General features: G+C 39.2%; 3 protein-coding genes across 12 annotated transcripts in view; 2 read left to right on the top strand and 1 right to left on the bottom strand.

Moving 5' to 3' along the window:
* Positions 1–1,224: 1,224 nt before the first annotated feature.
* LOC306807958 (uncharacterized protein) lies at positions 1,225–25,497 on the bottom strand. 2 transcript variants are annotated; one of them, XM_079318027.1, is made up of 5 exons: positions 25,362–25,497; positions 14,334–14,376; positions 12,046–12,116; positions 10,125–10,271; positions 1,225–2,646 (listed from the first exon to the last, which is right to left on the bottom strand). In XM_079318027.1, exons 1-5 carry the CDS (start codon positions 25,409–25,411, stop codon positions 2,610–2,612), a joined length of 348 nt encoding a protein of 115 aa, XP_079174153.1. In that variant the 5' UTR covers positions 25,412–25,497; the 3' UTR covers positions 1,225–2,609. The 2 variants fall into 2 exon arrangements, with proteins under 2 accessions (XP_079174153.1, XP_079174154.1); XM_079318028.1 differs by lacking the exon at positions 1,225–2,646 and adding an exon at positions 6,262–6,396.
* On the top strand, positions 4,198–9,653 carry CTXN2 (cortexin 2). 7 transcript variants are annotated; one of them, XM_079318035.1, is made up of 4 exons: positions 4,214–4,692; positions 7,362–7,417; positions 8,370–8,491; positions 9,206–9,653. In XM_079318035.1, exon 4 carries the CDS (start codon positions 9,260–9,262, stop codon positions 9,506–9,508), a length of 249 nt encoding a protein of 82 aa, XP_079174161.1. In that variant the 5' UTR covers positions 4,214–4,692; positions 7,362–7,417; positions 8,370–8,491; positions 9,206–9,259; the 3' UTR covers positions 9,509–9,653. The 7 variants fall into 7 exon arrangements, with proteins under 7 accessions (XP_079174164.1, XP_079174162.1, XP_079174161.1 ...); XM_079318038.1 differs by lacking the exon at positions 8,370–8,491 and having other exon boundaries at positions 4,198–4,692; XM_079318032.1 differs by lacking the exon at positions 7,362–7,417.
* Positions 11,260–25,538, top strand: part of SLC12A1 (solute carrier family 12 member 1) — a 43,711-nt gene continuing 29,432 nt past the window's right edge. Inside the window, exons 1-7 of one of the 3 annotated variants that reach the window (XM_079318005.1) lie at positions 11,260–11,743; positions 13,609–14,209; positions 18,581–18,715; positions 18,915–18,990; positions 24,146–24,241; positions 24,834–24,973; positions 25,428–25,538. In XM_079318005.1, the coding sequence (XP_079174131.1) occupies positions 13,799–14,209; positions 18,581–18,715; positions 18,915–18,990; positions 24,146–24,241; positions 24,834–24,973; positions 25,428–25,538 (969 nt within the window). In that variant the 5' untranslated portion in view covers positions 11,260–11,743; positions 13,609–13,798. The other 2 variants (XM_079318004.1, XM_079318006.1) reach the window with 2 other exon arrangements.

Below are 25,538 nucleotides of genomic sequence, written 5' to 3'. Positions count from 1 at the left end.
GCATAGCTCCCAATATGCTAATGAACAAATATGTATCATCATCCTTTTAGAAAGGACCACTTTAATTTGCCTTTTGTTTATCTCAATATTTTTAATTTTTTTTTTTCTGCTCAAATCATGACCAAAACCAGTTCATCAATACTTTTATCAGGTGAGACTTGTGAAAAAATTCTGTGTTCAGTTTGTATGGAACTACAGAAAATGGGAATTTTGAGCCTCATAGCTTTTAAATGCATTTGATTTTTTTTTTTTTTTGTAAATGACTGTTTTCAGTTCTCACCTATATGATGCCTACATGGTGGATATGTCACATGTAATTATTCTTCTTTTGTTTGTCATGGTACCTAAATGTGCTTAGCATTTTTTATAAACTCTCCATTCTCCAGGAACCCCCAAATACAGCTGGAGAAGGGTTCCTTTAGCAATATATTTGCTTTGTAAATATTTTTACATTCATATCTTATTTAAAGATTCCTTTTTGCACAGACACAAGTATTTCCAGACCAGTCTGCACTGCCTAAGGCTGCACCCAACCTACACTGCTTTACTTTGTGCTAAAAAAAAAATAAAAAATAAAAAAATTAACCCTACTCTGCAACTGGCACCCTCTTTTGCATACCTATAGTGGACCTATAGTAAAGCAAATACTATTTTCCCCAAAGGTTCTCTGCATTTAAACATTATCTTTCCAGGCTGAGAAACAGCCATGGTATCATAGTCACACAGGAGACCTGCTCTACTTGATCTGTCAGGACCTAACTTCTTTGTCCCCCATGGAAGGCTTACATCTCCCTAAGTCTCACTCATTTTTTTCAGTGTTGTGCAATCCTTGACCACAGCTTGAGTCTCAATCTTGAACACCTATTTTTTTCCCCTAAAAGGCTGCGTAAGACCAGACTTCTGGTAGAACTTTTACTGTTCCTGTATGGAAACAATTCCCATTATCTCTCCCCAGACATTACTCCAGCTGCTGAATTACAGAAGAAAAAACTGAGCAACCTGGTGGGGCCACTGCCAGGCTGAGTGTCCCTACCATACCCAGCAGCTGTGCCTTTCAGGTGAGGCAGGGACACCTCCCTCCTGCAGCCCAGGGGGAACTGATCCTTCCCTGTGCCTGCCCCAGCTCGGGGCTCGCCCCAGTGCCGAGTGGAGGAGCTGGGGCCATGTTCCTCTCATGGATGAACTCTCCTGTCCCACCCACACAAGGTGGCACTGTTGGTTCTCACTGTACTCATGCACTCTTCCACCTTCCCCAACATTGGCACTGATTGGACTTAAAGAGGGTGATTTTCAACCTTCTTCAGTTCCTGAATCCTTACACTTTTCCTATTTGAAGAGTGGGCCTAGTCAGACATTTAACATGGGTAGACTGCTTTGTGGGATTTGTTAGTCTGCCTCATTCCCAGCAGTCCCCAAAGCAGTGCCCTACAGACCCACAGAGCTGTACACTCTCTGTTGCTGGTGAAGTCAGTATCTAGTAAAAGCACAGCCTTTGAACATGCACAAATAGAAATTCAGATCTTTTAAGACCATGTTAAAAAAACATGGTATAATAGAGATGCTTATTCTTTTAAAAATGCTAAATACCTTGAATTAAATTACATGAAATAATTCTAAGTTGAAACTGTCATCAATACATAAGCTAATAAATAATCCACCCACTTTTGCTGTGCACCTCTATTACTGCTTTCATCTCCTCAGTATCCTATTGCTTTCTGATTAAGCATATTCTGAAAAAAATGGCATAAATTTGCTTAGGAAGGGAGTTTCAACTTGATCTGTTTCTTCTGTGCACAATATTCTTCGCTGACTCTGCCTACTTCAGCCCATTTAAAATTTCTAGCAATTAAAGGGAAAAGTTTGTTTGCTTGCAAAGAACACTCAAAGAAATGTTTAAGATAAACTGAAAAGCAAGTTACAAGGGATTTAGCTATCCCTCAAAACAGTTACATTTTTTTGACACCTACACCACTCAAGTGATCCTTAAACATCTGAAGAAGTTTTGACCAGCTAATAGCTCCAAGACTCCACATTGCCTTGCACTCACTGGCACCCACTTGGCTTTAAGTGTCTTGCCCAACCTTAAATTAGGCCAGTTGAACTTGCCAACTCAACATAACAAATTACTAGATGATTATAAAATATCTCTTTCTGATCAAGGGCTCTCCTTTGAGGAAAACACAGCACTCCCTACATAAGCATCAAATCAACAATAAATATTACTGAAGTCAGATGAAAGTGATAGTAACAGTCAGTTGAACACAAAAGATGGATCCTGATGAAGAAATTAAAAGCAAAGAGTAGTGAATGCTTCCTTTGTCCATATATCCAGAATGACTCACATACACTGCTCTCCCATTTGCCTTACCAAAAAATCACTTTTCCCATGCAAAGACAAAACTTGTGATTTCTAAGTGAAAAGGAGACGAAGTGTAGGAAAATATTGTTATTCTATCACTTTTTCATTTTAAAATATACCATCTTGCACAGAAAAACAGTACTACTTGTCTGCTTATAACTGGTAGATGAAGATTCAGCATCCCCTATTGCTGGCTGCCAGTTTCTTTTCCAGTTTCAATTCCAGAAAACTGGATCTTCAATACATAAAATCAGAAGTCTTCAGAATAGAACATGAGTGTCAGATTCCTGGAAATAAACACATGGTTTCAGCAACTTCTGCCATGCCAAAGCACAAGAGGGACAATTATTTTAGTGTTAAAAAAAAAAAAAAATCTTTAAGTTCAATCCTATAAGAATAACAAGACAAAAGGATAAAGTATCTTTAAAGTATCTTTAAGGAGTAATATCCCACAAGTAAACTTTTTCCAGGAAAATGGTAGTGAAAAGCCCAGCATCCATGCCTAAATTCTGGCAGAAGAGGCAAGACACAACCCCTCAGAATGTGTTTCTATTGTCAATGCTGTCTCTCACTCCCAGCCACAGCAGTCAGAGTGGTCTTGGCTACTCCCAAATCAGTTCTCCCAAAAGGTTCTCCAAGTACAGCAATGCTCAGCAATTACTAGGAATCTCTGGATTTCTGTCCCTCTCCTTTAACAATTATGCTAGGTTGAGGAAGCACTCTGAAATTCTGGGTCCTTGTATTTGCTCCTCCCAAAATTTCAAACTACACCTTTCCATCTTCATTCATATAAAGGTCTCTCATGATTTACCCCAAGTAAATCAGGGACAGGGCTAAAAAGAAAACTAGAGCTCCTTAGGAACAGTAGGGGCTCTATATACACGTTCTAAAAGCACCATCTTATACTATTTAAAACTTATCTATTTATAAAGTCTTCATGGATCTTTAAATATGAAAGGCACTTCGAAAATTAGCTTGACTTAGAGACATTATTTATCACATGACTACTGCTGCAACACTAGAAAATCAAACCAATAACCATTACCAAGGACATAGTTAACCATCAGTTCAACCATTAGTTCTAACAGCAGGAGAAAGCTGTGTTTTGACTACCCAGTGCTTAGAAGTTCACTGCAGTCACAGCAGAGGAATCAGGGATTAAAATGGCAGGCAAGGAAAAACCCTTTTTTCCTCAGATCATTTCAGCATAAGGTTTAACCTATCATAGTGTTATTGCATGTAGCAAGAAACATGAGGAGTTTTAAAATTATTTTCTACAGAACAAATTCTGTTAGTAGGTCTACAGCAGTCTCAGAAGTCTCATGATGCATGACAGTGTGATACAGTCCTGTTCCACTGACCCACGTGCATCCCTGCAGGGGTGTATTCACCCAGATGATTTACAAATATGAAATCACTATCATTTGAAACAGATTTGCTTTATATTAATGCAATATAAACAGATACAGCTTTGGGAAAATGAATCTTCTTTCCTAATCCAACTTAAACACCTGCTGTCATGCAAAGAGAAACCTCTCTAATATACAACCAGCATCAGCTACACGCAGCTAATGAAAGGATATAAAGCGAGGTCTGTGCTTTAATCGTTATTAAGATTAGAGCTGCTGGGAGGACCCGAGGCCACACTACGGGCACAGCCTCAGAGGCTTCGGGCTGAGCACGCCCCGCTCGGATGAGCGTGTGAAGCTGCCCGCTGTTTCAGGGCGAGCGGCGGCCCCGCCGCGCCCAGCGCGGCTCCACAGGTCCCGCTCGGCCGGTACCGGGCCCGGAGCGACTGCAGCCCTGCTGCGGGTACCGCACCGTGCCCCCCGTCACTGCAGAGACCCCCCGGCCTTCGCGGCGCCGGGCCCGGCCTGGGCGGCGGGAGCGGAGCGCAGGAGGGAGGGAGAGAGGGAGGGCGGGCTGCTCCCGCCCCGCTCCGCTCCGCTCCGCAGCGGCCCCGGCCCGGCCCTTACCGATGCACCGCACGTAGTGTTTTGTAGGAAGTTTCCACGCTCCTGGGTTTAATGCGAGCTAAGCGGGACTGGAGAGGAGCGCGGCTGAATAGCGATGGAAAGGGGCGGGCGAAGAGGTGGAGGAGGAGGCGGTAGCAGCAGCGGCCGTGTTTAATTTTTTAATTAGGGCGGTTTGAGCATCTCCCGGCGGAGCCGCATCACCGGGCGGCGAGGGGAGCCCGGGCGAGCTGCCCCCGCCGCCCGGGACCACCCCCAGCCGTCGGGTCTCCAGGCTGGGCTTTGGACAGCTGGCGAGGCGGGCCGAGCGCGGAGAGCTGCGCTCCGCCACCATGGGCAGCGCGGGCGCGGAGAACAAGGGTTCGTAGCGCGGAGCGGCGGGCGGGGCGCGGGGCTGACCTTGCGGCGCCGCCCGGCACGGCCCGGCGGGGACAGGGAGCGACGGAGGGAGGCACCCGGGGCGGCGGGGGGAGCGGGGCAGGGTAAGCGCCTCAGGCTGCCTTCCCTGGGGAAACGGGGCCGATGAACGCCAAGGCTGGGCGCGCCATCCTACAGCAACAATTGCTTTGCAGGTGCTCGGTCTCTCTCAGCCTCCGTCCCCCGGGAAGCAGGCAACACTTTTCCACATTGCCAAGTTAAGGATGATCCTAGTGAACGTTTTATTTTCCTGCATCTCTATATTATCCCAATCTAGACCACTTACATGAAATCTTACTTTTGCAATTCATTCCTCGTTGCAAAGCTGGAAGTGTCACTGCTCGGATGCTGCTTCTTTGCAGGGGAATGCTGTTTATGTGGAAAAGTGTTGCTTGCACCCTTGAGTTACCATGCTGCAAAAACAGTGTGGGGCTGTCTTGGCAGAGCTGTGAGTCATGCCTTCATTTGCTGAGCATCCATGCCCTGGCCTTCCTACCTTCACCTCCCTGAATGTCTTAGAAGCCATACCCCGAGGAGACAATATTCTCCCCAGCAATTTAGAGCATACGTGGGCATGCAGTGAGCATGTGAGTATGACAGGTGCACTGTATGGTCACAGGGCTCCTTTTGCAGCATGTTCTGCCATGTGTTGTTAACTCAGGTAGCTCAGACTCTTCAGAGAATTCCATACTCATGCTGATTTCTATTTCTAGTCTATTTTATAGGCCTTCTCCATTATTAATCTTTTCCTCTTACCACCTTCTATGACCAATTTCTGTAATAGCTTTTCTGGAATACAGTTTTGATTCCCTGAACAGATAGTTAAGGGCAAATGAGGTGCTTCCAAACCTCCCAGAGAATGCCTGTTTATATGTCACTTTCCAAGTTTGGTTTGCTCAAGCACAAGCTCAGGACTGAAGCTATTCAAAGTACTTTCAGAATTACCACATCCATAAACCAGCAGCTGAGCTGTAGGCACCCAAGAAAAGAACAGATGGCCACTGATGTGGTCAGTTTTGCTACAAACTGTCATGTAGGAAGTGAGTGTTTAGGCACCTGAAGCTTAGTCCTGCCAAGAGGATGAATGGTCCCAGTTTGAGATCGTGTAAGGATACAAATTTCCTGAAAACTGAGCCATTTGAAAAAAATCCTGTAGGGGGTTCTTGGAGAGAAAGACTGAAACCCGGAACACCAGGAAGATCATCATCCTGGTTACTTTCTTGATCTTCTTAAGTGTCTCTGTAAACCTGACAGTAAAGGCTAAGTCTGAAAAAAATGACACCCTGTCACCCCAAACCACCAAATAGCTGGGGCTGGAATCTTCAATCCACAGCAAATACTGGCAGAGCTGGGCTGGTGATTCTGCTAAAACAAGAATATCAACATCTTCCTTCCAGCTGCCTCACAATACCTAGTCCCTGTGATGTTTCCCTTCATCCCCCCATAGGTGCAGCCAGCACCTCCAGCTCATACCTCTGTTTTTCTTAGCTGTTTTCCTTATTCATACTTTCTTTAGGACTCTGATTGTTTCCTCTAGCCTCAGAAGGACTGCCAGTGGCCTTTTATTTCACAGCAGGATGTTAAGGAGCCTTAGTTTTTGCCAGTGTTTATACGGGTAATGAATCAAAGGAGTAGAAAAATCCTTACCTATAAAAAAAAGATCAAGTTCTGTCTGGGGCCAGCCTCCACAAAATGGTTCTGCAGATTATAAATGATACAATGCCTGTCTCCATGATGCTGTCCTAAAGGCTATCTTTGAGGATTTTGGGATCCAGGCCAGGTTAGTTAGCATTCACAGTCTTCTGACTCAGGACTTTGACAGATACACTGCAGCAAATGAAAAGGTATCTTGACTAACTGGGAGAGGACATCTAACCTGTGTGCAGCAGCAAAATGTGAAAGCAATAAAAGGTACTCAAGGTACCAAGGATTTGGGGATACATAATTAGAACAAAATTTCCTGTGAACTCTAAGGCTTCAATTACAATTTCTGAAATTCAGGACAAGGAACAGAAGAACACAAAGCTGCACATTAGGGTTTCCTAGAACCAATCCTCACCAGGCAAAATACACAGTTTCCTCATGCAGCTTTTTCATGCAAACTTTTGTTAAAAAAGACTAAGATAGCAATTTCTCCACGTTTCAGCATCAATCAGGCTTTGCACAGAGATTTGCCCTGTAATGTCTCCTGACAAGCACATAATGTACAAACAAATCCCATCTAATTCCAGTGTGTAAGCTGCAAAATTAGTAAGACTGGAAGTCATATTCTTGGAAAATTACTCTGTTGTGGTAAAGAAATGTTATGTCAAACTCAAACATATTTGTCTGGACTCAGCTCATGTTCAGGGTTCTCCATGGCCAGCCTACCCCTAACATTCTTCTCAATGTCTTTCAAGAGAGCAACTCTTGAAAGGTTTTTTGGATCTGGCTTTTCCAGGTAGTGACTATGTATAGTTTTCCTGTATAAGTCTTGTTTTTCATTTTTATAACCCAGTACCCTATGACTTTTGGAAAGTATTTTTATTTCCTTGACAGGCTTTTGCTCAAATCAACTGACTTCTAACATGAATTTGTGATATTGAACTTTGTGTAATGTTTTTTTCCTGCAGAAGGTCAAACTTAATAGAAAAATTGGAAGTATGCCCAGTGAAAATCCATATCACAGGTGGGCTTTACCTATGATGTATTTTCAGAAAATAAATATTGCTTGTTGTTGACATTTCTAATTCCTATAGGCTGTATCTGGATCTTTCTTCCAGCTTAACAGAAATTAAAACATCATGAGCCAAAGAGCAGAATATAATTCAAAACAAGGAAGGATCTCATACACAGGTCTATAGGATAAACAGAACATTGGTTGTTATGCTCTGGCAAATGTGTAAAGACTAATAGGAAACATTATTTAATATCTACTATATTAAGGTTTATTGCAAAAAAAAAAAAAAAGAAAACCATTTATGTTTTCCTCTTTTGATCTTTGTTCTAAAAATTTTGTTCTTTAATAATCAAAACTCCACAAGTTTTGAAGTGAGAAAGGAGACATCAAACAAGATAAAAGTTCTGTCCATTTCTGTCTGCTCGGGAATACCAAAGTTATTTTTAATATTTCTGTATTTTTTTTTACTTGTGGGCTGACTCAGAGTATGGCTCCTCTCAGCCATGGCTACAATACAGAGTAGAGATACTGGAACTCCCATTAACCTGGCTTGGCAGTGCAGGTACCTGAAGCAGTGTAGCCATGGCAGCATAGAGCTCTGAGTGGCCTAATTACTCTGCCAAGAAATAAATGGATACTGGCAATTCCCTGGGGAAAAAGAGGTTGAATTGTTAACAAAAAGAGTTTCCTCTGAGGCACGTTCATTAAATAGGAGTTAGCAAGAGCCAGAAAACCTCAAGTTCTAACCTCAGAATAAAAATTTTGTCCTTTGGCACTTGTGATGTCCCAGCCTTCCAATTCTCCCACTGTCTGTAGATACAAAAGAGAGAAAGATGTGATTCCAATATCTGGTGAAAAACCTAAAATAAAGCAAATGATCCTCACCCCCAACTAAAATCAATAGGTAAGATCTCCTTTAAAAGACAAATATAAGAAATTTTTCCTTTCTGGAAACATGCAGAGCTCTCCTGGTGGCAGCAGAGGGGTGGAGTTGCTTCCCTAGGACACATGTCAGGGTCAGTCCCCTGAGCAACACGAGGAGCATGGGCACATCTCCTTTACTGTGCCTCTAAAAATGGCAGGGTACCTATGAGCAACACCAAGGAGAAGAAACAAATGACAGCAAGATTTAGATGAAGGGAATTCTGTTCTCTTCTTCCACCTATCTTTACTCATACACAAGAGTGGACATGTATAGAGAAAGGTGAAGGGGTAATTTTAGCAATCTGCTCACTTTCTTACAAGCTCAGAATACACACAGCATTTTTTTTCTGAAACTGGAGCCCAAGACTTCACTAAAATTGCACACACAGTCTTTTATTTTACGTTGGATCTATTTATGTAGACTGGGCTAAATCAAATGAGTAAAATCCACATTATTTAGCTGAAATTGCCTTTGAGGTCAATGCAAGTTTAACTAGTTTAAGCACAGAGATATAAAGCTATTTCAGGAAACATACCAGGTTTCTGCATGTGAAGACCTTAGAGAGTATTGCCAAATCACAATCTGTAGACTTATGCCCAATCTGACAAATGTTGTTTGCAACAAATGAAATTTCTGTTTAGAGAAGACACAAAGCCAGAAAACTGAGTCTGCTGTCTCAAAACAGAGGCCAGTAAGTAAATATGTGTAGAGGCTAAGAGTTGTGATTTTATCACATTAACTTAAACATGAAAAAAAAAACCAAGGCACTTCTAAAATCCAAGCTGGTTTTCATTTTCAAATGTTCATATGCTACAGCTCAGATATATGCACCCATTTAGAGCTAACCACACTGATTTGACATTTCTATGCAGGCAAAGAAGCAATAGAAGTGAAAATCCCACAGAGCCACCAGGATGTGATGCCCAATGATGAGCAGTAATTACTGCAGCAACACTTCAGCCAGCATGAGTGTCAACGAAATGTCTGCCTTCCCTCTGACTTTAGAACAAAAAACTGGCTTTGCCTTTGTGGGGATTTTGTGTGTTTTCTTGGGACTTCTAATTATCAGATGCTTCAAAATCTTGCTAGACCCCTACAGCAGTATGCCTTCTTCCACATGGGAAGATGAAGTTGAGGGGTTGGATAAAGGGACATTTGAATATGCTCTTGCATGAAAACTCACAGAATATCCTGCCTTAAATTTGATGTTGATTTCATTCTGGAAACCAACTGTTGTTACATTTGTTATACATACCTGCATTTTGGAGATATGTTGGTGGCATCCATTTTGTTAAATAAATATTTGTTGGAAATTCAAAAGGTATTTCATGTTGCTTTTATTTGATAAACAGTGGAATGGTAGAGAAGAAATGGCTAACAGCAAACAAATACACAAAAAAATCACTAGAAAGTTACCATGGCCAGTATTTTAAAGATCAGATGAAACCTGGCTCTTCACAGGAGGATCTCATGTCTACTTTGTCTCATGACAGGCTGAAAAAACAACAGGCTCGTGACTGCTGAATGTTTAAGTGGTAGCCCCCTGCCCTCTTTATCCAACACAATTTTCTGAAAATCAGTGTATTGCACACTGAGGATACAAAAGTGGAGGACAACAAATGGTTGTGGGTCAGAGGAGATGCCTGCAGGAGGTGTGTGTCCATGTTTTTATTCCACTTGGTTACAGAAGATGATTCACTTTAAAGTGAACTTAAACTGTCTGGTTAGCAGCTGCCAGCAGTAATTACACCAGCCTGGCAAGGCCAAAGCAGACACAGTCATGCTGCTTACCCATTTTTACCCAGCTCCCAAGGAAGGATGGGGTCCAGAGCTCTGTACACTCCAGCACTCTCCAGAGCTGGTTCTTCTGTTTGTGCTGCTGCAGTTGTACACAGTGTATGATCTGGACTGTCGCTGACAAATTGGTCATAGGAGATCCTATCAAAGCAGAAGTGAAAGAGTGAAAGCAGAGATTCAAATCTGGGTGTTCAAGGTCACCCTCACACACACAGCTGTTTAGCAAGTGTGACAGTACTTGACAGAAATTCAATTCCATTTTTAAGAAGGCTGGCATTAGAATTTTAGGCACTGTCACTTTTGCTAAACAGATCTGTTTGCAATGAGGAGCTAAGACAAGGAGATCAGTTACAGCAGTTGTTTTCTTTTTCATGTATTCTGAAAAATACATGTTATTCCTTTTGCTCTATATACTAGGCAGAGGCAGACAGTGGAACAGCAGACCTCAAATGACATTTGGAACATAACATACTGGATTATACAGAGAAGGACATGAATCTCCTATCTGAAAAATACAAGAGAGGAACAGCCAATCTTAATCTACACTGGTCCATTTAAATTATAAAACATAAAGAATTTTGTGAATGTAAGAGCTTTCAACTGCTTCAGATTATACATAAGAAAAAATCCAGACCCTCAGAGATTCAGTATATTGCATTTATCCTAGTTAATTTAGCCATAAAATCCAAGGTAGACATCAGGACAATGATTCATATGATCTGTTATTGCTGGATAGGATCATCCACTGCAGAGATCTGACATTGCCATTCTTTTTATGTACATCTAATCAGCACAGCTGAGCTCTAGGCTGTCAGGTTAGAGTGCTGAAGGTACTTAAGTTATCTGTTTTAAATATAGTTCAGTTATCTCTAAACTACACAGAAAACACTGCAAACATATCCAAATAACCCCAACGTTGTCTTATTATTTTTGGTTTTGAGCCAATCTATTGCTGGAAGCAATTATCCAATTCCCTTCTAATTGCAAAATTTCATCATTTCCTGCTTGCTCTTTTCTTCTTCCCAAAAAGACTAGGAACTTAGCCTTCCCAGAAACAATATAGAGAACATAATTTTTCAAAGGCTTTTTAAATATACAGAGTAAAACTTTAAATAGGATCAGGAGTAAATGGTTTAAAACTGCATGTAGGACAAGAGGACCCCCCCAAAGAACAGTCCCACTTATTTCACTGAATCTTCTGCATAAAATGCACTGATCACATCCTGTCCTGAACTCTTGTTATCTACATGACTATTATGCAGAACTGAAAGATAGAGAGAATATGAACTGTGCAGAATCAGGCATAGCTGGGAGGGAAATGGAGATAACAAAAGTATTTTCAGGCCCCCCTAGAAATTTCGCAATGCCATAAACCCGGTAATTGTAATGGATAGGTACATTTGCTGGTTAAAAGTTAACAAGCTAGAATGCCTTTCTAAATCACCATCTAGAAATGTTTTGAAAGAGAGGGATTGGATGATCTATTCAGTATATTAAACAGGAGAAAAATCTGGCCAATAAGGCAGAGTCTGTAATGCCTCAAAGAGAGGGTCACACTATATGCATGAATAAAAGAGGCAGATTGTCCTTCCCTAAAAACACAGGATTGAATGGTAAGTAAAATTACCCTGAATAAGGTAAACTTGATTATTTATGCATAATGCTAGAAAACTAAACACAAAGTTAATAGCAAATAACAGTTAAGAGATCTCTGGAAATATATTGTGAAAACCAAAGTATTATTTTCAAGAACAGCAGAAAGGTAAGAGACTTTACTTTTCCTAGCAAATCACTGATATGGAAATAAGACAGTGAAATAACAGAATCATTTTAGTTGCTAGCAAAATTTCATTGTCATCAAAGAATCAGGATTTAATTCAGTCTTGGAGATAGAAACAAACATAGTTTTACTGACCTCAATGACAGAAGATTTGTTTTTGCTCTTTCATGCCTAAAGATGAAACACTTCCTTGCAACTTTAGAAGGCTGACTACTAGGATAATAAATGTGTAATAATAATAATAATAATAATAATAATAATAATAATGATAATAATACTACAAAGCCAGTAGAAGTAAAATAAACTAAATAAATATAATATATTGCAATGAGGCTTATACAACATTAAGCAGGAAAACTAACATAGATATGAGGAGTGACAAAGTGGTGTCTTAGCAGAGAGGTGACAGCAGAATATTACATATAGCTGGTGGAAGAAATAAGAAAATATGCTTTAGCTGCATCTCAAACTGAAGATGGAGGACATCTGATTATCAGCTCTTCAAATTATAATTTGGATATGTGATTTTAGAGAAAATTTACATTGCTGAGCTATAAATATTGATGCTGTATTTTATCTTTCAGTGCCAAAGGACCAAATGCATTTCACAAAATCATTGAGAAATTTAAATTGAAAAAATCTTAGGAGTTCATCTAGTCCAACCTCTTGTGAAAATATGGAACTTTAAAAAAATGTCTGTAATGGGCTTATTTGTCCAGATTTTCAAGCTATATATTTGTTTATCAGATATATTTTGTTTCTAAAACTTTCTGCTTTTACAAATGCTTGCAGAGTTTCAATGTCTTAGCATGCTCTGGTGTAGTGCTTTTGAACAAACTGTGCTCCTACTGAATTATATAGGTCTATATAACCACATTCCCTAATCTCCTTAGAAATATGTTTCAAGCCATATGATTGCCATCATTTCAATAGCTCATTTCAAGGCTTTCTAAGCCATAATTTAAATTTCTGCAAAGGTACTTAACCCACTAAAGGCCTTAAATATATGTACCCCTTCTTCTCTTGGAGTTTTTGTTTGCTCATTTGTTTTCTTTGAGGAGATCTGTGTGGGATAGAGGAGGTGAGAAGCAGATTACACAGCTGTGTGTTCATCTCTCTATGGCCTGCCACTCAGGGGGACCTAGACAGGCCAGAGGAATGGGCCAGCAGGAATCCCATGATATTCAACAAGGACAAATGCAAATCCTGTATCAATATCCTGTATATTTTTAAATATAAAAAGATTTAATATCTGCACCATACAGGGAGCAACTCTCCTGGAAGGGACTGGGGGAGCAGGCTACAGAGGAGCGAGCCCCATGCTATCCATGTGTTAATTGCATGATCATGTTCCAAGATTGTGTACATGGATGCTCACCATGTTCCCCTGCTCTTTTCTGGGTTTTCATAAAACAGATTGAGACTAGAGGAGTTCTTGGCCCATTTACAGCTCAGGCCTTTACCTTCTCTGGAGCTTGTACCAAAATACTGCTGGTTTGGTTAGAGGGTCAAGTGCATCCATCACAGATGGAACATCTCCACAAGCTCTGTCTTTGCTTCAACTGTGTTTTTACTCAGTGAGTCATAGGATGATAGTCTCATGGACACTTGATGAGGCAGGGGAGAGGGGAGAGCTTGTGGTGAAAAACTTATCTAGCCATACAAGGTAATAGAATAGTTTATTTATATCTTTTATAGCAGAAAACCAGCAGCCAACATCAGAAAGACTGCTTAGCGATTCAAGAGAAAATTCTCAGCCCTTCATTATTTGAGAAGCAAAGATCTGCTATGCAACAGCACTAAACCCTTTGCTGAATCTGCAACTGAGTGGCTGCAGCCACAGAAGAGTTACACGGATCAGTGACCTAAGTCTGTAGCATCCCTGAAGATGTCAATGAACAATGCACCAAATGTATTCTTGGATCCAAATGCAAATCGCTTTCAAGTTAACATAATTAATGAAGACCATGACAACAATGAAACAACCCAAGAGGACGTGGGCTCTGACCCACCACATTATGAAGAAACATCTTTTACTGATGAAACACACAACAGACTAAGAATCAGTTACAGACCAGGAAAAAGAGAATTATATGACAATTTCCGTCAAAATGGGGAGAAAACAGAAGCTAGCTTACATCCCTATGATACTCACAGTAAAATGTATTATCTACAGACTTTTGGCCATAACACAATGGACCCAGTTCCCAAAATTGATTATTATAGAAACACTGGCAGTGTCAGTGGGAATAAGCTCAACAGACCAAGCTTATTAGAAATACATGAACAACTGGCAAAGGTAAGTGAAAAGGAAGATAAAATTTTTCTCTATTCAATTTCCAGACTGTTAATTCTGTTTATTAATAAGAGAAAGACCTTAAATTCATGGACCTTGCCCAAGAGAAGTACAAGTAACTACTTACCATATTTTCTTTGGTAGTTGCAGTTTGTTCTCTGCTCTGTACTCTGCTCAAAAGAAAAAAATTATTAAGAGGTAATTGTAATATACTTGATAAGCAGAAAAACATAGTTTAATCTTGTCTAAAAGTATGGATCTACTAAATCTCTTCTGTTTCACATAAGAGTTAGGATGGCAGATGGTGAATGTCAATTCATAATTTAACCAAGCTACACCATTCACACTTACTCTAAACTTGAATTTTACATCAATGCATAACTAATTTTGACAGATTCCTCCATTGTACTCATTAACAAATATAAGTATTATAAAAAATATTATGTGAAAAAAATGCAATTTCAGTTAATCAGATATTCAGAGTACTAGCTGTTTGTTGCTGTAACAAACCCGAACAGCAAGAAAGAATCAAGAACAAGGGTGTTGAGGGATAGCAGAGAACGCTTTTCAAGTGCTGATTCAGTGAACAAATTTGGAGTTAATTGTGCACCACCTATCACGGAAGGGGTGGAAAAAGAAATATCATTGCTATAGTTAAACTGAGACTAAAAGTGTCAATATGCAGCAAAAATTCCTGTCCTTGGAGTTAGGCAATTGTAAAAGGAGAAAACTTGAGAGAAAACAAGCTCTTATCCCCATACTGCTCAGTTTTTCATACTTCTGAGGTCTGAATAATTTGGACAAGCTTCTGATTTTTGAATGCTAATCCAGATCTTTTTCAGACTTCTGTTCTCTGGAGATTTCTCTTTCCTATGGAGGGTTAATATAAAGTAATGAAATCAAGAAAAAATACAGCCATTATTAAATTAGGACCTGATTCTTTAGGGTCTTATTGGGGCAGCTTCCTAGTTTTGGCCTGACTTAGTCAAATTAAGCTCTCCATAGACCTGTGTAAAATAGCTTAAAAGGAGAAATATTTCCAAAGATGCGAAAAAAGCAGATAGGAAAAGGGAAACATACTAATCTAGTATCCCTACGCATTTGCAGATGTAAAAACTGCTACTCAAAGGACTAAATACATTTCCATGCCCAGAAGAAATTTCCTCTTATTGAAATAATTTCCTTCAGTAGTGGCCAGATAGGAGTACAACTGTATCTTGTCTTTGAACATAATGCTAAATGAACATGTACTGAACATCAGTATATTAAAGGGTTTTCAGTTTTATGGTAACCAGAAAATTCCATTTTTTTTTACTGTTGTATCTCTCAATGGTTTGTACATTTTAAACTAAATTGGATAATTTTTAAGGGTTTTTTTTTAAGGCTTTCACTTAAAGATGATTAAAAGAAGGCAAATTACATCACAAAATAAAATTAAGAGAAAATTGTTTGACCTGTTGGGACTGTTAGAAAAAAAGAGAAAACAGCATAATGTAACTTGAAGATTTCCAGACTTTTTCCAGTATCCAATATCCATCTCACAGAAAGATACTCTTTTGCCTTTCAGAACAGGAAGGTGAATGTCATAGGTAATGGGACTGTGTTACACAGGCAGCCTGCTGTGCCCTGCTGTGGGTTGTGGCCCTGGTCTGGGGGCACAGCCACAGCCCTGGAACAAACGATGCCCCATTAGCACGGCTGAGCCCATTCCTGCCTGTCCCATGATCTCACTTGGTGACCTTGGACAAATCACTTCGGTCTGCAGAGCTTTTGCTGAAGAATAAACAAAAATGAGGTCACCAAATAGGAGCTTAGTAGGAAGGGGAAGTGAGATGTCTGAGAAGGCAGAGCTCCCCTCAGGAGCACAGGCTGTACAGCAGCTCCAGCCCCCAGCAAGGAGTGGAGATGCCACACTCAGCGTGGCCAGGAGTTACACTAATAGCCCCAGGTGCACTGCTGAAGCAGATGCTTTATTCCTTTTTAACTTAACCACTAAAATCTGGGCTTACCACACCATACCTCAAGGCAATCCCACCCCCTTGCCCCCGATTTGAAACTTAAGTTTTTGAAGACAACTGTTCTGTCAGAGCCCATTGCAAGATTCTGATAAGAAGTGGCATATGTTTGACTTCAGATTGCTAAACATCACATCAGCATTCCCATTGTGCTTTGATGCTGGGCTTCACATCAGAAGATAAATATTAATATTTAATATTTTTTTAATATGTAATTTTTCAAATGTCAGAATGTAAGACAGACTGAAAGGAGCTTCAAATATCTAGTTTTCACACTGATGGAGTCAAATGTGTCTCATCTTTTAGAAAGATGTGTCAGTTTTTGCACATATTAAGCCAATTAAATCCCTAAAAAATAGTCTAAGTGCTATTTCACAGCTGATGGCTGGTGATAATTACTTGGGTTTAATATTTACCCTACATAAGAAATAATCTAACCTTTCTTCCTCTTGGCTATTCTCCACACTTGCTATGGAGATTTGATGAGCTCATCATCTTTAGCCTCAGGAGAGATGAAGAGTAAACCATTCTGAAACAAGGAAAGGAAAATGTTTGGATTAGGGTTTTTTGGATTTTTTTAAGCAGTTAACTTTTTATTTTAGTAGCTTTTCAAAATGTTCTGTCACTTTTATTTCACATCCTTAATGCATGAGTAGCACAGGTACAGCTGCTTGGTAAATAACCAATCATTCACTAAAGCACACCAATTTAAAATGCATTTATGGAAGGTTTAAAGCCATAATTTATGATAATGGCATAGAGAGCACAAATTAATTCAAACTACAGAGGAAACAACTTGTTTCAAGTACTAAGACCAAACCCTTTTAATTTTTTTGTCTTTGAAATTCTAACCACTGTAGCAAAAGCCCATTATATTATTCTGCTGATCTTCTTTCATTGACTTCAATAATTTACTGTATTTTCAGCAAATACAGACATTCTTATTTCATAGTAAGAATTGTCAAAATTATCTAAGTATCTCAAAGGAGCACAAAGTCACAGGTTTTTTAACAGATCTTGTACTCCCACTTTTCTTTGGGCCAGCAGGGCAATAGGCACCAAGTTTAGCCCATGTCAAAACATGTTATCCAGTTACTTAATTTTCATTGTGAGCACAGTCTGGGATTAACTGTGTCAAAGGCATTGTAAAACCTCACATCATTTTGGCTAGAGCTCCCATCCTTGGGGGCAAGTCCAAACATTAGTATGAGAGGCATATAACATTGGTCTTTATATCTGTTTTGGGTTTGTGTGTTGGCTATTTTTAAATTTATGGAGAAAATACAGAAACAATCTTAAAGTTAACCAAGATTTAAAATCTCATGTTTCACTGAATCACAGATGTCTTTCCTCCTTGACCTGCTTAGGTAGTCTGGAAATGTCTTCATCATTAAAAGCATCTTGATTCCTCTCCAGGAATGGCACCCACTCCTGACTCTCTGCCAGACTGGCAACATGCAGGGTCCTTCCTGAAGGCCTTTGAGGATGACCCAGAAAAATCAGGCAATTGCTAACCTAATAATGCAAATTCCTCACAGAAACAATGAGAGCTCTGGATAAAAATTAAAAAAAAAAAATTAAATTAAAAAACAATTACAATGAGCATAAATCTCAGCATGATGATAAATTCTTATCCAAGCTACAAGAACCATATCATGGAGCTAGATTGTCTCAAAGATTCTGGGGCAAGAGACCTGAAGAGAAAAAATGCACATTTATGTCTGTAACAGAAGTGACCAATCTAAAATTCTGGGCTATTTACTCTGGTTACCCCACAAATATGGCAATTCTGGTAACACCAGTGGTGGCTAAGCCACAGAAAGGATTATTCAATTTCTACATTTCACTGGCATTTCTCTAATTGTTTCAGGAATATGTTACCCATCTGCTGCTGCAGTTATGTTTGTGCTTCATTCAATAGGAAACACTAGATTTCATCACAGAACTTAGCCAAGCAGCACTCAGGTCTCTTTTCACTGTTTGCAATTATCCCTGTCTCTACACTTAGCATTATTCATAAATTGTTGCAAGAGCATGCAGAGGCCAACTACAAGACCCTCATTATGTTACATGCTCTGCTAACATGTCAACACAACATATATGTGAAATAGCTTACAATAAAAACAGGTCAGTATCAGATCAGGTAATAATGTATTTACTCTGCCTAAGTGGTTCCTTCATCTCCTCCCCTTGTTAGCAAGCCCACCTGCTGATGCCTGATATGAGCAGGATATTGCTCTCTACTCCACTGACTGTAAAACCTGATCTTTGGAATTCTTTTCTATTATGTCTCCCTTATGCAGCCAGGTGTCCTCTGCCTGGCACAAAAAATGTGTTTGTTTTCTGTGTGATCCTCCAGAACATTGCTGTGAGCACGGGCTCAGTCGAGAGAGTGGCAAATGGAGAAAGCACTGCTGGAGATGAGACAGCAGCCAGCAAGGAAGAGGAAAACAAAACAGGATTTGTCAAGTTTGGATGGGTGAAGGGTGTGCTGGTGAGAAACTTACCTGCATTTCTAAAAAAATAATCAAAAGAAAAACAAAATCAGTTCTATTACACTTAAGTCTTTGAAGAATTAAGAGGGGGAGGCAGACTTCAGGGATGTTTGGGGTGAAATGCACTTTATCACCCTTCTGTTTTTAAACATTACTTTCAACATTGAACTAATGAAGTAATTTTTCTTTAAAACCTAGGTAAGATGCATGCTTAATATTTGGGGTGTGATGCTCTTTATTCGACTTTCCTGGATTGTAGGTCAAGCAGGAATTGGTATGTATCTTATTTAATATCATTTTCAACAGTGAAAGGGATACAGAGAATAAACTATACATGATCATGATTAATATATAATCTGAGATGTGCATTTGCATGTTGAACTAAATAATAGTTTCAAATGCTTGCCAGGGTAAGAGACATTAATCCTCCAAACTATTGGAATTTTCCAGACTCACAGCCAAATTACTGCTTAGAGGCATAGATCTGTTAACTATGCATATGATCATCACATTTGAATATTTCTGAGCTTTAGTGAAATTTGTATTTAGATCCTGTAACAGATGTAAACTTTATGACTCGGGCCAATTTCTAATATGTGTGTACAGAGTTAACCTTTAAGAGTTCACACTTGGCTTATCTGTGAAACCCAAACCTTGTCATCTACACATTATAAACAACACTTCTTCACACTTCTCTGCCAAGATGAAAACAGAACTGGAAGGAGGTCTCATCTCATCAGGATTTTGTTATTTTTAACTACAGAACAGCACTTGATACTAGTGTACTATGAAAGACTAAGTTTTAAAAACTTTGCTACAGCTTTCAAAAGAATGAAATAAGTACATTTCATTGTGTGCTGTGTCTTTGCTGCCTTATTGTACAATTTAATTAATCCAAATTGCAGATCCCAGATCCCTGGGAGACTGGGCCCCAGGCCTCCATCCAGTATATTGCAGTGTTCAGTGAAACCAGCAAGAGAGGGAAATGCTCCCAACACTGCAAGTCTCCAGCATTGCAAGAGCAGCTCAGCAAGGTGCAGTGTCCCACAGCTGGCTGCTACAACTCTCCTTTTAGACCTACTGCTCTGGGGAAGCACAGAAACCTGATGTGCCATGGCACTGTCCCTCTGTGATCCATGATCATACAGTTAGAGCAATGGGACCCTGATCTTTGACTGGCACCCAGATGTTATAAAAAACAGCAGGCAGGATGGCAGGTAGTTCAGTTTGGATGATCACAGAATGGAAATATTCAGTTATATTAAGGGGTGTCAGCTCTGCTGGGCTTGGGTAAAAGTCAGATTGAATATATCTATCATTCATATCCTTGTCAATGGAAGTGAAATGAAACATCCCCAAAATTTGTATGGTATCTCTAATAAAAAGCAGTAACTTCACAGAAGTTTCACTTGAGAAAGACTGAGCTTTTAATAAAAAAATAACAAATTAAATGCTTATTAAGAAAAAAATCACAAACTTAGAGAGACACAAATAGGAGAAGGAAAACCAACCCAACAATAAAAGATCCAGAACTAAGCGGAAGAACTTTACAACTTGTGCAGTGCTCCATGCATGGCTCCAGCACTGTGCCTGACAAAAGGGTGCTTTCTGATTTTATGATGCATACCAAATGAGCACATAGAGCCCAGGGCACTCATAACTATATGCCTTGCCATGAAAATTCTGCATCTTAATATTGCCAAGACTTTGCTCTGGGGCTTCATGCAAAATTAGTTTTTAAGGGCAGTTTAGTAACTTATTGAGATCATCAAGAAGTATTACTTTGTTTTGAGGTGTGAGAATAGCCATGGGCAAGAGTAATTCATTTTGGAACAACTTACTTAGGAGCCATATGCCTGGTTTTCAATCTAAACTTTAATCAGATTTTAACATTAATTTTCACCAACATCAGTTACAACCTTTCTGCTTTCATTTTTAATTTTACCATTTTAATTCATTGATAAGCAGGCTCTTCTTTCTTATGGTTTATTGCTCTGCTGTTGCTTTTTTAAATTGCAAGTGTTATGCAAGGGGGTTACTTTTACTTTTGAAAATGAGATGTCAAATTCCATTTGAATAATTTCTCAATGCATTTTTGGAATGCCTTATAAGCAGTAAGCTTTAAGTCCCCAGTCAAGCTGCTTAAGGAGAACAGTGATGGAAGCTCATCATCACCAAGGCTCAGGGATTTCACAGGGTACTGCTACTAACATGGAAATTAAATGAGACAGTTAAACCACCATCTGGGCACCATTTACATCCCCATCATTAGAGGGCCAAAGAGACACAACCCAATTATTTCCATACCCTGATAGGCTGTCTTGGGCAAAAGAGGAGGAAAAATAGGATTCTACAAGGTTCTCTGGCTATCATCAGCTAGGAAAAAAGGGACAGTATGGTTCTGACAAGATTCCAGGTCCAAAACTGGTCTGTTATTCCCACCTAATATCTGAGGACTCTTTGAAATCTGTATTTGTATTTGTACATGGAATAGTTAGTCAAAGGCAGGGGAAAACTCCAAGTTAATGCTACCTGTAAATCTGGCCCCAAATATTAAAATTATGTTACATTACATTATTTTACAATGATATTTTGGTTGAATCACTTCATTTTATGTATTTTTCTTCTTAAATGCTAAAATATTTTTTTAAAACTTACCATTAAAGCGTTCCCATGAAGACATTACTATCAGATTAGCAAAATATCTGACCCTACATATCATATACATGTTAACAATATGAATTGTAAAATGCAATAGAACATCCTTGAAAAGTATCCTTAGGATGCACATACACTTAGCAAACTGCTATGTGTCTTACTCAATTAAAGAGTTAATAGCTCTTAAAATCATATCCAGCCACTTCTCAGACACAAAATTTGCATGATTGAACAATATCCTTCTATGTAAAGATAGCTGACCAAAAGGAATGACCATTTGGGGTTTTTTTATACAGACCTGCACATAAAACACTTGCATGACTAGTTATAGTAAGAGTTCAGAAATCAGTAAGATAAATATGATTTATCAGAGGCTCAAATCACTTTAAATATACTACACTATGTTATATATCATTTATGGCTCACACATTACATTGCTTTATCATAAAGAATTGTGATAACAGGCTACAATTTAAGCAGCAAAGAACATTAATTCAGAGACTGGATGTCTATAACCATCCAGTATGAACTGAACTCAGGAATCTGATCTGTAAGTCAGATGGTAGAAATAGAGCAGATAAATCAATAAGTTTGTAGTACTTCTAGCTCAATGTCAATTGTAGGATCTAAGTTTCAATTTAGATGAGCCCTGATCAATAAATACAGCTACAAGCAATGTATATTCTCCAGTTACACACTGAATGGCTATGTACCCTATGGAAACAAGACAGATATTGCATAAGCCTTAGCAAGTTCAGGTAAACTAAGTACTGATTCCAGGCTTGGCACCAAACTGTAATTCTTATTTTTTTCTCCTGGTGTTCTCCCTACCTTTTCATAGATAAAAATGAAGTTGAAAGAAAAACATTATATTATTTCTTCACCAGAATTGAAACAAAAAGGAGATTAGGAACTTCAGAGCCAAGCTCCTCTAGGTGGTGCCAGAAATGTAACAGCAGTGGCTGCAATTGAACCTTGGGAGGTGCAGTTTGTACACGAAAAAAAGCTTTTATTGGGCAGGTAGAACATGTAACCCAAAGGGGTTGTGGGATCTTTATCCACAGAGGTTTTCAAGAGCCAGCTAGCCAAAGTCATCCCTGATTTAATTCTGTGTTGGAGGTAGTTCAACTATGACTGGGAGGCTGAGCTACAGACTCAGATGTCACTTCAAACCAATGCTTCTATGATTCTAAATCATACAAAGCACATGCTGCTCATATAGTTTCTATCAGTTTCACAAAGTTAACAGAAACCCAGCCATATAGCCAAAGACTGGAAACATTCTAAGATTCCAGTTTTACACTGAAATCCAGTTTCCTATAACTAATCACCCATCATTGATATTCTGATACTTGATTATCATTGTAATATCAGCTAAAAAAAGTATATTCTAAGTTCTCTATGACTATACATTACAGGTCACCTGTTAAAGTAAATGGCATTTAAAAAGCAGTATTTCCATTTTCAAGTGTTTATTTTGTGTTAGAGTAAAACTACTTTTTAAAGAGGTAGATGAGCAGAGAGCAGGAAAGCCCAGAACTTAGCTTACCAAGTGAGGTTGTAGAAGGCTCCCACTGAGGTCTTGTCCCTCCGCCTGACAGACTCTTTGTCCTCATGCACTATGAATCTAAACAGTCCGTCTTCCTCTGATTCAGCATTTAATTAACTGATGAAAGACAAGAGCATCGTTACAAGAACTCTGTTAATGTGTTTATCTCTTTGTTTAAACAGCCAGGATGTGTGTTAAAGGCAGATATAAGCATCCATGTCAAGGGACACCTGTTTGTTTATTTCCTCCATCCTTTGGTAATCATAAGAATTCCTCGACAGGGCACTTGTATCTGAAAGAATCACTGCTTGAAGACTGATGGGAATAATTTACTATTGTGACACAGACTTCATGAAAATGTTCTGCAAGCTGCAAATGGTCAACAAACCATCTTTTCAGTTTATTGCTCTGATTCTGGCCTGAAAATTCAATTTAAAGAAAGAATGATTTGTAGGAAACATGGAACATGAGTAAAATATTTTATCTTCTTATTACTGACAGGTCTTGGAGTAATCATAATTCTTCTCGCCACGATGGTAACCTCAATTACTGGGTTGTCAACTTCTGCAATAGCAACTAATGGGTTTGTCCGTGGAGGTAAAAATCTTAGGGTTACTAATGCTTTCAAGCCCCAGAAGGTATTTATGTACTATTTTTGTATGAGACAAACCAGAGGGACCATAAACCAAAGGGCACATCTAATGGAACTGGAAGGTAACAATTCTGGTCACCTCTCATCACAATTTAAGGCATTTGAGCTGTCACTTCTAATAAACCACGGATTTCAGTTCAGTCTGAGAAGTACATTTCAGATGTTCCTGCCAACTGCTGAGCAAGGGATGATTCTGGCTTTTCATGGAGTTCTTTCACCTTTCAGCCTATTCAGAACATTCCAGGTTGGACATTCTTCAAGAAACTGAGCATGAGACATCCCTTCCTGTCATTTTGAAGACTGATGCAGATCAGTGGATATCTTCAGTTTAATGCCTTCTTTATAACACTCCTTACGTTTCAGCCTCTCCTTGGAAGATGGGTAAACAATTTGGCTGTAAAAATCCATGTCAGGTATTTTGTGAAACAAAGTTTTGGTGCATTTCAGAGCCTTTAAGTTATAACTGGTCTGGTCTAAGCCCTGTGGAAAATGGAAAGTTCTTACTACGTCACTAAAGCACAACAGGTACTGGAATACACTTGCATATACTTTCTTTTTCGGATCTTTCAGGTCTTGGAATCATAGTTATTGCTCTGAGTGTAGTAGTAACAACATTGACAGGTATCTCCATGTCTGCCATTTGCACTAATGGAGTAGTAAGAGGAGGTAAGTGAATATGATCTCATGAAAAATACAAAAATCTGCAGATTTTAATTTAAAAAATTAATGGAATTGAGATAACTGTGTTATAAGCAAAGAAATAGTATGTATATTTGCAGTGATTTCTCCCAGTGGATCAACAGCAAATTTAAATATATATAGATTTAATGCAAAAAACATTAAAGATTCACTGCATCACTATGATGCAGGACTTAAACAATGTACCACAGAATGTGACCTTACATGTTAACAATGGTTTTGGTCCATGTGAGTCAGAATGTTTTTGGAAGTGAAGTTCTCTCTCTCCTTTGTGCTACTATATCATGCATCATGAAAAATTATAACAAGGTCCACTTTTGCATGCTAATATGCACTATAAAGATTTCTGGAATAGAAAGGCATAATGAAAAGTCTGAAGGCAGAACCAGTATAAAGCACATTGCCTTTTTGCAATGTCCCCTATTAATGTAAGGCAAAGATTGATTATATTTGTGAGATTAAAAGCACAGATTTCTCCAGTAACAGTTACGTGGAGGGGAAAAAAAAGCAAAAGCTGAGTTTTTAGTTGTGTTGAAATAACAATAATTTCTGTCTGCAGGTGGAGCATACTATCTTATCTCAAGAAGTCTGGGCCCAGAGTTTGGTGGATCTATAGGACTTATCTTTGCCTTTGCAAATGCAGTGGCAGTTGCCATGTATGTAGTTGGATTTGCTGAAACAGTTGTAGAACTTCTTAAGGTAAATATAGATGTTTCATGTATATAATGAAATTGGTTCAGTTTTGTTTTGTGTAGTTTTTCTTTATTGGGGAGAGTGTGGTGATGGTGGTGTTTGTTTCACATCATGTACTTGCATAAGTAGTAATATGTTTTAGTTAAGTCCTGAGGGGCATCTTTAGCAGGGAAGAAGCTGGTCTGAAAAAGCATGCCATAGAGTGCTTCTTCATTATTTCTAACTTTTGAATATTGCATACATTTCTTGACAAGAATTGCAAAATCAGGATAGGAACAGGCATCCCATTAGACAGCCAAATAACCCCAACTGCAAAAACAGCTGGAACATGAAATACAAACACATGGTCTCACAAATCTCTGAAACTTTGACAGCTCACTGGTTTATATTTTACCTTGTTACTTGATCCCACCAGTTGTCAGAGAAAGACTGGTTCTCATACATTTCTAACCACTTTCAGGAGAGCGATACACTGATGGTAGATGAGTTCAACGACATCAGAATCATAGGGACCATCACTGTGGTGTGTCTTCTTGGCATCTCTGTTGCTGGCATGGAATGGGAAGCAAAG

The sequence above is a fragment of the Erithacus rubecula genome (assembly GCF_903797595.1).
Source record: "Erithacus rubecula genome assembly, chromosome: 14".
Lineage (NCBI taxonomy): Eukaryota > Metazoa > Chordata > Aves > Passeriformes > Muscicapidae > Erithacus > Erithacus rubecula.
The sequence above is the reverse complement of the archived record's forward strand: the minus strand, read 5'-3'. Positions and strand labels throughout refer to the sequence as shown.